We start from the raw sequence: 12245 nt of genomic DNA on the forward strand, positions 1-12245 counted from the left end.
AAAAAAAAGTTACTTTGCTATTACTTGCTTTAGGGGCTACCCTATGCATCTTAATTTACCACAATCTACTTCAGATCAGTACCAATATTATTCCAGTAAGATGTACACAGACTCTTCCAATACAGCTCCACTCCTCTCCCATCTTTGTGCTATTATTGTCACTTATGTTATGTATATATGTTAAAACACAGCAATACAATATTATGATTTTATACAATCACTGTATTTTAAAGGAGCAAAAAAATTAAGAAAGGAAAAACAATAGGCTTATGATGTCTTTTATATTAACCTACATATTTACCATTTCTAGTACTTTTCATTTCTTCCTGTCAAGTTACTATTTGATATCATCTCCTTGCTCCAGCATACTTCCATTCCTTCCCTCTCATTTGTGCTATTAATGCCATATATAGTTTTAAACATGCTATATGTCTAACACTTCAATTTTATTATTTTATGTATTATCTTTTATTATTTATGTATTGTCATTTAGATCAGTTAAGAGAAAATAGATATTTAGACAACCTTTAATAATTACTTATACAATTATCTTTACCAGTGCTCTTTTTTTTTTTTTTAAAGATTTTATTTATTTATTTGACAGAGAGAGACACAGCGAAAGAGGGAACACAAGCAGGGGGAGTGGGAGAGGAAGAAGCACGCTTCCCACTGAGCAAGGAGCCTGATGTGGGGCTCGATCCCAGGACCCTGGGACCATGACCTGAGCCGAAGGCAGACGCTTAAAGACCGAGCCACCCAGGCGCCTCTTTACCAGTGCTCTTTAATGCTTCATGTAGATTCAGGTTACCATCTGGTATCACTTCCTTTTAGCCTGAAGAACTTTTATAGTATTTTGTAAGAGATCTGCTAGCAACAAATTTTCTTTCTTTGCTTATCTGCCAATGTCTTTATTTTTGTCTTCAATTTTGGAGAATGGTTTGCTAGATAGAGAATTCTTGGTTGATAACTTATTCTTTTCAGGCCTTTGAATGCCATTCTACCGTCTTCTGGCTTCCATTATTCTGATAAGCAATCGGCTGTTAATTTTATTGGGGCGTTCCTTGTATGAGTTGTTTTTTTCTTGCTGCTTTTAAGATTTTTCTGTTTTAGTAGTATAATTATTATGTGTCTAGGTGCATGTTTATTTTTCTTAGAGTTTGTTGAGCCTCTTCGATGTATGGATTAATGTTTTTTCATCAAATTTGGAAAGTTTGTAGCTTTATTTCTTAAAACACTTTTTTCTGCCTCTTTCTCTTTTCTCTCCATCTAGCATTTCCATCACATACCTGTTGGTATTTCTGATGGTGTCCTATAGATTGCTGAGGCTCAGATCACTTCTCTTCATTTTAAAAAATTCTGTCCTTCATGGGCACCTGGGTGGCTCAGTCGGTTAAGCATCTGCCTTAGGCTCAGGTCATGAACTCGGGGTCCTGGGATCGAGTCCTGCACTAGGTTCCTTGGTCAGTGGGTAGTCTGGTTCTCCCTCTCCCTCTACCCCTATCCCCCACTCATGCGCTCTCTCTCAAATAAAATCTTTTAAAAAAAAATTCTATCCTTCATAGGAAACAACCTATATTGATGCATCTTCAGGTTCACCAATTCTTTTCTGCTATTTCAAATATGGTGTTGAGCTCTCCTCTCCAGTGAACTTTTAATTTCTATTGTTGTATTTATCAACTCCAGAATTTTCATTTGATCCTTTTTTATAATTCTTTTTTATAATTCTAATATAATTTTTATAATCATATAATTCTTTTTATAATTTATAATCTTTTATAATTATAAAAAAATTTTTTGTCAAAAAATATTGACATTCTCTATTTGATAAGTCAGTGTCATCCTACTTTTATTTCTTTAAAAATGGTATGAAGTCTTTTTGTCTGATATGTTCAATAGATGGGTCCTGTCAGAGACATTCCCAATGATTGCTTTTTTTAACCCCGTTTTTGCATGTCTTACGATATTTTTGTTGTTGAAAACTGCACACTGTAGGTAATAAATTACAGCATCTCTGGAGTTAGCACAGCCTCCACAGGGGCATGGCTATAATTCTTTGTTTATGTAGCAACTTGCCTGGACCAATTCTGTGGAGTCTTTTTTCTGCAGACTACAGCCACTAATGTCTTTGCTTAATTTTTATCTTTATGCCTGGCTTCCTAGGCATCACACTGGTATAAGCAGTCAGCCAATGATTCATCAGAGGTTATGCTTAAACATCTCAAGGCAGTAAGGCTTCCATCCTTTGCCAATGTATCTGTGGTTGAAGAATGCATTCAAAGTTTAGATAGTTTATGAATCTTTTCTGGCTTTTTCTTTTGGTGTTCGCAATTAACCCTCACAATTAAGCCTCACAATGAACCAAAGATAAGCAGCTTGCTAGAGCCCTTACCAGTCTCTCCTGAATGTGCATGAATACTTACACATGTGTGCTGTGCAACTTTCCAGAGTTCTAGGAATAAGTAGGATCTTATTAAAGCCCTCTTTGGCTGTCTTGTTCCCTAGCTATCCCTGTTAAGATTCCACCTCCTCTGCCAGTCTATTCCTTACCCCAAATAGTATCAAAACCTCAGGTTAGCTGTGTGATATTATCCTTCCCTGTTGCAATTATTTTCAGCAATACCCCTTGGCTTTGAATTTTCTGATCTCTGCTCCAAATAAAGTCAGCCACCTTAAGCAGCAGAAATTTGGTCCTCCAGCCTGTCCTTGTGAAATTTCTACATCATGGAGCTGTGGGTTAGGGGACAGGAGCAGCCCTAGGCTGAGAATAGACTCTCAATGTTCTTACTGAGACTCAGTAGAAATTATGGATAAATGCTTACTGATTTTTTGGGTGCTTGTGGTCAACTTCCAGCATCTTTAAATGGTTGTTTTTGATAATTCTGTCCAATTCTATTGTTGCTTTCTGTGGAGAGGATTTACAAGCTCCTCACTCAGCCATTCCAGATGTCAAATATACATTTATAAATGTCCAGATGAATGCCAAATAATAATGAGAGGAGACATCCTTGACCTGATTCTGACTTCAGGGGAAATTACTTTATGTTACACCATTAAGTTCAATGTTGGTTGCTGGTTTGAGAATAAAAACTTACATTGTATCAGATGTATTTTTCTATTATCATTTTTTACTAATTTTTTAAAAGATTTTATTTTTTATTTGTCAGAGAGAGAGCAAACACAAGCAGGGGGATCAGCAGGCAGACAGAGAAGCAGGCTCCTCGCTGAGCAAGGAGCCTGATGTGGGACTATTTTTACTAATTTTTACACTCAATTTACATTCAAGAAACATTTATTCTACTCTACCATGCATCAAAGACTTGTGATATAAAAGGCAAAGGCTTTCTCTGATATCAAGTAAGTCATCGAGAAGCAAAACAAGTTAACAGCTACAACATAGTGTTATAAGTGCTTCAATTAAAGTATTTATAGTAAATTACGGGAACACAGGGGAAGACACCTAAAAAGACCCAAAGATAAGAATAGGGGCTAGGAAGGATCTCTAGGGAAACTGAAGCTGACAGATGAGCTGAACCTTGAAAGATAGGTCCAATAAGAGCTGAACAAAATTGTCTGTGGGAGTGCAAAGGCAGGTTCAAGAAGAGGGACCAATACATGTAAAGCAAGATTATTTTGGGTTTGGGAAATCAAAGTAGAGTCATAACGGTGGAGCAAGAGCGGTATATGGGGGCCAGATAAAGACTCAACATTAAAATGATGGAAAACTATGGAAGAACCTCAAGCAAAAAAGTGTTACAATCATATTCGTATTTCAAAAAAGTAAGGCAACACTGGAAGTGGAGCACACCAAGACTACAAACAGGGAAGGCCACATAGCAGCAGTGGGAAGAAAGAAGAGCTGAGAGTCCATATATATTAAAGGAATATAATTGATAGGTCTAGAACTTTGGAAAGAGGTGCATAAAGGGCAGAACCGTATCATTGCTTCACTTCGTTGTTGTTGTTTTTAATTTAACAGGGTAGATGCTAGAGAACATAAAAGCAGGAACAAGTATGGAAGCTGGAGGAAGAAAAAGAGTTTGGTTTGGATAAAAGCCTACAGAATACTATGGAAAAATGATTGCAAGTTAAAAAAGGGCAAATTTCAGCTGTTCCAATGCTATTAATGCCTACTTCTAGTTTTATATTTTAAAATGTTTCCATTAAATTGTTAAATTCAAATCATGTGTATGTGTATTTGCCTTTGTGTGTATATACATATAGAGAGAGAAAGAGAGCATGCACCCAAAAGAGAGCACAAGTGATAAAGCAAATGGACTAAAATGTTAACAACAGTTCAATCTCTGTATATAAAGGCTATATGGCGTTCCTTGTATTACTTTTATTTTTAAAGCTTTTTTTTTTTTTTAAGATTTTATTTATTTATTTATTTGACAGAGAGACACAGTGTGAGAGGGAACACAAGCAGGGGGAGTGGGAGAGGGAGAAGCAGGCTTCCCACAGAGCAGGGAGCCTGATGCGGGGCTCCATCCCAGGACCCTGGGATCACGACCTGAGCCGAATGCAGATGCTTAACGACTGAGCCACCTAGGCACCCCTAAAGCTCTTTGTAAGCTTGAAATTATTTCCAAATTAAACATTTTTTAAATGTTATGTGCATTATATGTATGTTTTTGTATGTGAGAGAATGTAGATGAGTCAGTGAGTGCTTGGGTATATGTGGCACATAATTCACATTTCTGGAAATAGTATTTCAATACTATTTTTAATGTTCATTTTAAAAAGGTCACATTTACCAGAGGCATAAAGCTTTAAAATAAAATCCAAGCTCTTACCATGAAAAATCTGGTCCCTTTCTACTTCACTTCACCAATCTTATCTCAAGCCACTCTTCCCCTCACTCACTATGTTCCAGTCATATTATCCTGCTTTTGAGGAACTTTTCTTGCCTTAGAGCCTTCACCCTCAATGTTCGCCCTGCCTAGGCTACTCTTTTTTACAAGGCTTACTTCTTCCCATTTTTCAGGTATCAGCTTCAATGTCAGCCTTCTCTGGAGGTGATGAGCACTGGATGTTATATGCAACTAATGAAATCGTTGAACACTACATCGAAATTAATGATGTATTATATGTTGGTTAAATGAACATTAAAAAAAAAAACCTTCTCTGATCACCCTGACCATCCCATTGCCTCCCCTATTTGCTACCTTCTATCACAGCAACCTTTTTTCCCCAACCACATTAGATGGTAAAACTCCATGAAAGCGGAGACTTTTTCTGTTTTGTTCACCAAGTACACCAAGGGCCAAGCACAATGCTCTTCATACATTTTGCATGAATGTTGAATGAGATGTGATGAGAAGTCAGCTAAAGAATTCAGCAGCTCTGATTTATAAGTCCATAAATATTTTCCAAACTATATTTGAGAAGACTGAAAAAACATAAACAAGAACAAAAATGTCTTACCTCCTGCAATGACAAAATGGCTTAGGGCATTTTTATTTCGGTACACATTTAGACCAGTGTTGACTGTGCTGGGAAGAAGGGGGAAAGAAGAAAACATAAAATTTAAAAAGTATATCCCCCTTACTTTCTTGATCATAATTTTCACTGAAGTGATAGGTATTAGTTTAGAAGTGCCTACTATGTCAATTCCAGGTCTTAGTCTAGGCCCCGTCAATGTGTTCCACACTACTAACATGCTTATCGGTTTTCTAGGTGGGCCTTCTTCTGCTGAAGAATGAACCAAAGAGCAGTCAAATTTCTGGAAAAAATATTCACTTAGAAAAAGAAACGTAAAGAAGAGTTTTGCAGAATTTCTCTTACTTAGAAAACCTTGTATGTATTTGGATAATAGTTAGTAGACTTCCACCCATGGATGCAAAACCACATTTGGACCAATCTGTCACACAGATAGATAAAAGATCTTGAGGAAAAGGGTATTATGAATCACTTTCATGTGGGTATTTAGTTTTTAAAAATCTCACTTGCTCAAAAGATGTGCTCCTGAAAGAATACCAAGACCCTCTGTCACAATTCAGAAAGAACTTACTTGAATATAGTCACAAACACTGTAGTTCTCCAACTCCAGCGCCAGCCGTACCGGATGAAGCCTCGTGTGGCAGCACGATGTGCAGATTGCTAAAGTTAATGAAAAGGCTGTGAGGTTCCAAAATACCTTGATACCTTCTTTATTCTGAAACTGTGGCAGAGGGATGTTGGCTATGGATTAGGCAGGGACACCTAAACAGAAACACCATACAATCTCTAGAAATACCATTGTTTAAGTAGTGAAGCTAAAGCAAAAGTCCCATGTGCATCCTATTCTATCTGGAGATGGAAAAGGAACTAAGAATCGCCGTGTCAACCAAGTAATCTATCAATGAGGCATAAACTGAGAATCTATACGGCAAATGCCATGGCAGATATAAAGTCAGTGTTAGACATGCTTTTTATATTTGGGAAATCTTGGGGAAAAGAAACCATAAAATAAAAAAGAACAACCGACTAAATGGTAAATTAAAGGGAAAGGATGATAGTAACACAGAAATGTAGAAAAGGAACAGATAAAGAGAAGAGAACTGATAAATTTACCATCCACCTTCTACATAAAAGTTGTGTTAACATATTACTCATTTAATCCTTACAATATTTTTTTCAGGTAGGTGCTTCGGTTTTTACTAAAGGTTAGACAGAAGTTTCTAACCAAGATCACTCAGCCAATAAGGAATAAAGTCAGAATTGGAAGATAGGTTGTTGGTCTCCACAGTATTTTTTCACCACATCACCATGGAGCAAGTCTAGTATAATATCCTGAGGATATAGTCTAGATTTTGAGAGAATTCCTAAGTGTATCCTTAACTACTATACGATATTGGGCAAGTCAAAACTCTCTGAAGAGTATCAGTATGGATTCATGGCTTTTTTTTTTTATTTTTTATTTTTTTAAGATTTATTCATTTATTTTAGAGAGAGAGAACATGTGAGCAGGGGGAGGGGCAGAAGCAGAGGGAGAGAGAGAATCCCCAAGCAGACTCCCTGCCTAGGGCAGAGCCCAACTCGGGCTCCGATCCCATGACCCTGAGATCATGGCCTGAGCAAAAACCAAGAGCCAGACACTCAACCAACTAAGCCACCCAGGTGCCCCTGGACTCATAGCTTTTAATAAATAGGTGGACAAATAAATAAATATAAAAGTGTGTATGAATATGTGTATAGAAGTAGACATGAACACACACATGTCCTAATTTTGTCTACCTAGGGCCTAGAAGCCATGATAACCCTGTAAGCAATGAGCATACCTAGCATCAAATCTTAGCTTTTAAATACCATTTTTCCACTAAAAGAAACTAGAATTCTTTGGTGGTAACTAATTCTGGGGCTGGTGCTAGAAAAGTAAAAGGTGAGTCAGGAGCATTCTGCTATGCCCAAAAGTAAAGATACGCTCAAAGAATGATGGGAACAGATCAAAAGGACAAAGGACCTAGTTTGAAGGTCCCCAACTGTCCAAATCTAGGTCAATTTGAGCTTCAAGATAAATAATGATAATAATGGATTATGAGCCTACAGAATAAAATAAGAATCCTTGAGTCCACACTGATATAAATAAATTATAAAGAAACAAATACAAGAGGAGGGAAAGCTCTTCCTTAAAGCTGACTACTAACAAATAAATACAGGAAAGATGGAATTAGAAAATAACCATTCGGCAACCACCACAGTACTAACTCTTTCAGGTAAGAGTCATCACTGAATGCTAAAACTAGAGCACAGAAATTTGTGGAAAAATAGGATATTTACATAGTCTCAAAATATCTTATAAGTATCCATAAGACACTAGTTACAAAGGGAAAAAGTAGTAATTTTACAGCGGATAAGTCTGGTAGAGTCCATCTCAACCAAGTGTCTAAAATAAACATCATCAGTAAAGAGACAAAAGATATGTGCTCCAGGGGCGCCTGGGTGGCTCAGTTGGTTAAGCGACTGCCTTCGGCTCAGGTCATGATCCTGGAGTCCCGGGATCGAGTCCCGCATCGGGCTCCCTGCTCGGCGGGGAACCTGCTTCTCCCTCTGACCCTCCCCCATCTCGTGCTCTCTTCTCTGTCTCATTCTCTCTCTCAAATAAATAAATAAAATCTTTAAAAAAAAAAAAAAAGATACGTGCTCCTGATATAATGTACTAAAAAGGAAACATCAATTCTAGGATAGTCCTGCTAAAACTCAGAGCCTGAATCTAATCATGAAAAAAAGTTAAGCAAATCCAAATTGAGAAACATTCTACCAAATATATAGCCCACAATCTTCAAAAATGTCACAGTCAAGAAAGTTAAAGAAAGAAACTGTTCTAGATTAAAAGAGACTAAAGAGGCATGAGAAGCAAATTCAACATCTGATCCAAAAATAGATCCCGGACCAAAAAAAAATTCTTATTTACTTTTATATTAGTGGGATGACTAGCAAAATTTACATAAATACATAAATAAAAGTACTATATCAGTGTTAATTTCCCTATCTGTATAATTATATTGTGGTTATGTAAGAGAATGTCTTTGTTTTCAGGGAAATATATGCTGAAGCATTCATCATGACTACACCTTACTCTCTAGCAGTCACAAAAAAATAATAGCATGCATTATACAGAGAATGATATAGTAAATGTGGTAAAATGTTAACATTTGGAGAATTTGGGTGGAAGGTATATATGAATTCTTTGCACTACTTTTACAACTTGTCTTTGAGTCTGACATAATTTCAAAAAAACCCCAAAACAATTCTGAGCTATCACTTCCTCACTTATACAACAGAACTGATATACAAATCTAACAAATGAGTTAGCACTCTATAAACTGTAGTTATAAATGCTAATTATTGTTTTAGTGTGAACTAGTGTCCTCCATGGAGGCTCTGTGAATGGGGTTAATATGCTATAGCTAACCTTGATGATTTAGCTAGGGATTAGAAATTTATTTCAGAAAGTAGAGCCATTGTGGTAATCCCTCTGCAGGTAAGAAACATGGTCTGACAAGCCATGTGTATGCACTTTAGCATTAGTACTTCCACTGTTATTAAGTATAGACTTTGTTCCTTTACTCTGACATCCTAAACCCTCCCAACCCTCCTACCTGAGTAACTAAGTGTAAAATGAACTGCTAAACTGCTGTGCCCTCAAATACTTTTAGAGTATCAGTACTTACCACAGCATCAAACCGGTTATGATAAATTTCTGCTTGGCTCTGCTCAATATAGTGCTGTTTAGCATGAATAAAAGCTGGTATTCCCCCATATGCCCAGCCAATGATGCCTGCTGAAACTGCCGCCTTATAAATATTCTCAAGTTCCTTTGAAGTTCTCTGTTGTTCACTAAGACATAAGAAAGACAACGTTGTTTGGGATTAGTTTATGGATACTGCTCTCTGAAAGACAGTATGTTCAAAATTATCCCAATACTAACATCACCGCATTTTTCATTATGGGCAGAATCTTCTGATAAATTAAATCTTCTGATGAATTAAATAGCACAGTTATATTACAAGTACTTCAAATCTCAGCCAGAATTAATCTATGCTGTTAGAAATTAGGCTATTGGTTGAATACTCTTGGAAATACAGCGATTAGAAGGGGCACAAGGGGAGTTTTTGAAATGCTGCTAAGTCTCTCAGTGTTGTTTACAGAGCTATGTTTAGTTTGTGAAAATTCATTGATCAATATACTTATGTATATTTTTCTAGATGCGTATTATATTCCAACGAAGTTTTTTTTCTAAGGTGCTTTTATGTGATGACTATTACAACTCAACCACATCTCTGGAAGCAGGAACAATTCGTAAGCTGAATGCAAAGATCAGTATTTCCCTTTTTGAAATTTTTTATAAAGATTTTATTTATTTATTTATTTATTTATTTATTTATGAGCACGAGAGAGACAGAGTGTGTGAGCATGAGTGGAGGGAGAAGTGGGTGTGGAAGAATCTCAAGCAGACACCCCACTGGGTGCAGAGCCTCACCCTGGGGCTTGTTCCCTGAGATCATGACTTGAGCCAAAATCAAGAGTCAGATACTTAACTGACTGAGCCACCGAGGTGCCCCATCAATAACATTTCTCAAATCAGAATCAATGAGTTTTTACAGTTCCTGCATCTAAAGAGAAATCTAATTTCTTAGAAAACTGTAATTCTTATACTTATGTCAATAGGAAAAACTCCTATAATTTGAACCCTGTATTTATCTTTTACAGTGAAGAAAATCAAAAACATTTACCTAAAAACTGGTCTATGGCAGAACTCAGAAGAGAAAATGTAAGAGCTTAAAACTTAACAAGCCAGATGTATATGCTTTGCCTTTTTGTTCTCTGAAAAATTCCATGACATAGGTGATATTTATCTCCATTTTATTGATATGGAAATACAGGCTCAAAGAAATTCTATGGTTGGCCCAAACAGCATTAAAGTGAAGAAACGGCACAGTGGTGAAAAGGACCTAAACCACAAATGGCAACATGGTTGTGGTTCTGGTTCTGTCACCTACTGTTAAGCGACCTGCAGCCAGATCACAAATCTATAAACCTTAGTTTCCTCATCTATGATGAAAGGGAGCATGGAAATTACACTACCTTCAAGTTTATTTCAGTTCCAACATTCTGTGGTTAATAAAGCTGGTCAAAATAACCCTCCTCTGTTATATACTACATAGCATCTTTCACCAGTTATCTCATTGGAAGGACCAATGAGAAAGGGTGCCTCCTTATCTTTAAAATAAACATGAGGGGCGCCTGGGTGCCTCAGTGGGTTAAGCGTGTGCCTTTGACTCAGGTCATGATCTGTCCTGGGATGGATGTCCATGCTGGGCTCCCTGCTCAGTGGGGAGTCTGTTTCTCCCTCTCCTTCTGTCCCTCCTCCTGGTTCATGCTCTTTCTCATTTGCTCTCTCAAATAAATAAATAAAACCTTTTTTAAAAAGATGATGAAATCTCAATAAAGCAATTAAATATGATTCTGCCAACAATTTCACAATCTCAGCAACATCATAAAGCTTCAAAGTTAATTTAACCACTGGGTAACAGTGTAGTATGGTAATGTACTCGATGAAAGGGCAAATTTTTCACCAGTAATTGATAAATGAATAAATGATGAAATGAATGAATGAATGAAATATCCTGAGTTTTTCATTACAGTTAATTCAATTTGAAGAGTGATCCTTTATTCTGAAATAACCTTATCCGTTAATCCAGCTAGTATCTTGTTTCATAAAATGAGACAATATTTGCTACTATTTTTTATATATTCCTTATTTGACAAAATAAAAATTTTACAGGTCTCTCTGCCATCTCTTCAACCTTCATTTTTTGGAGAGGAGCAGGGGTTATGGTCACAAAATATCAGTTTGGGATAAAGTGAAATACGAAAAAGAATACTGGAGCGGAATCTTGCAGATGTGGATTCTAGGGTCAATTCTGACACTAATTAGCTCGGTACGATTCTTCTAATTTGTAAAACCAGGGGATTACACTAAAACTATATTCTCTAAGTATTCCTAAAAGCTGGAACATGTAATGAGTTTCACCCTTACCATCTGAAATCTGTCCTGTCAATCAACACAACTACCAAATGTCAGGACACAAGCTTGGGATACAGATACTAGAACGCCAAATCTTACTTAAAAATAAACCACATCCAGGGGTCCTTCACCCCAAGATGACCCAGGTTTTGGGACAGCTCTTCGCAGTCCCCTCCCCACAGACCCTAGGCACTTTTACTCTTTGACAAACAGGTCCCGGAGGCGGTCCCATCCGGATTCCGAGTAATCGGGCTCCCGGACGTAGGAAGACAGCTTCTCTCTCTCCGCAAGAGCCTCCGAATCGGCGGCCACAGCTCCCGCAGCAAAAACCCGAGGGAAAGGACTCCGCTGCCTGCAGAGGAAGCTCTGTGGCGCCGGGGGCCGCACCTCCATGGCCCTCTCCGAACCTGTGGACAGACACACGCTTAGGTTCTCAGGGCTCCAAGGCCTCCCGGAGAGGGCGTAGGAGGGCAGTAAGGATAACTGCAGTAATGAGTGGGTGAGTACCCGGGCACTAGGCCCCAGCTAACCTGCTGCCAGACTCGCCGTCACAGCTCTTAACACCCTCGCCCTCCGTGCCGGTCCTCACTTTGGAGGACCTTGGCTACACGAGACAGGAAGTTCCACCCCCACCCGGGCAAAAGCCAACGGGTGGGGCGACGGCGGAGCCCTCGTCAAAACACTTCCGGTTGGAGGCGGGACGAACCCCAGCGGTGTCAGGCCCGCCCCCGGAAGC

General features: G+C 38.1%; 1 protein-coding gene across 1 annotated transcript in view; it reads right to left on the reverse strand.

The window, feature by feature from the left end:
• Positions 1 to 11902, reverse strand: part of TIMMDC1 (translocase of inner mitochondrial membrane domain containing 1) — a 22971-nt gene extending 11069 nt beyond the window's left edge. Inside the window, exons 1-4 of the mRNA XM_006730421.3 lie at positions 11709 to 11902; positions 9153 to 9318; positions 6011 to 6099; positions 5425 to 5492 (exon numbers count right to left, since the gene is read on the reverse strand). Coding sequence (XP_006730484.1) covers positions 5425 to 5492; positions 6011 to 6099; positions 9153 to 9318; positions 11709 to 11902 — 517 coding nt within the window. The remainder of the gene's footprint in view (positions 1 to 5424; positions 5493 to 6010; positions 6100 to 9152; positions 9319 to 11708) is intronic.
• Between the last annotated feature and the right edge of the window lie 343 nt (positions 11903 to 12245).

This window comes from Leptonychotes weddellii, chromosome 1 (assembly GCF_054177405.1).
Source record: "Leptonychotes weddellii isolate Sample4059 chromosome 1, ASM5417740v2, whole genome shotgun sequence".
Lineage (NCBI taxonomy): Eukaryota > Metazoa > Chordata > Mammalia > Carnivora > Phocidae > Leptonychotes > Leptonychotes weddellii.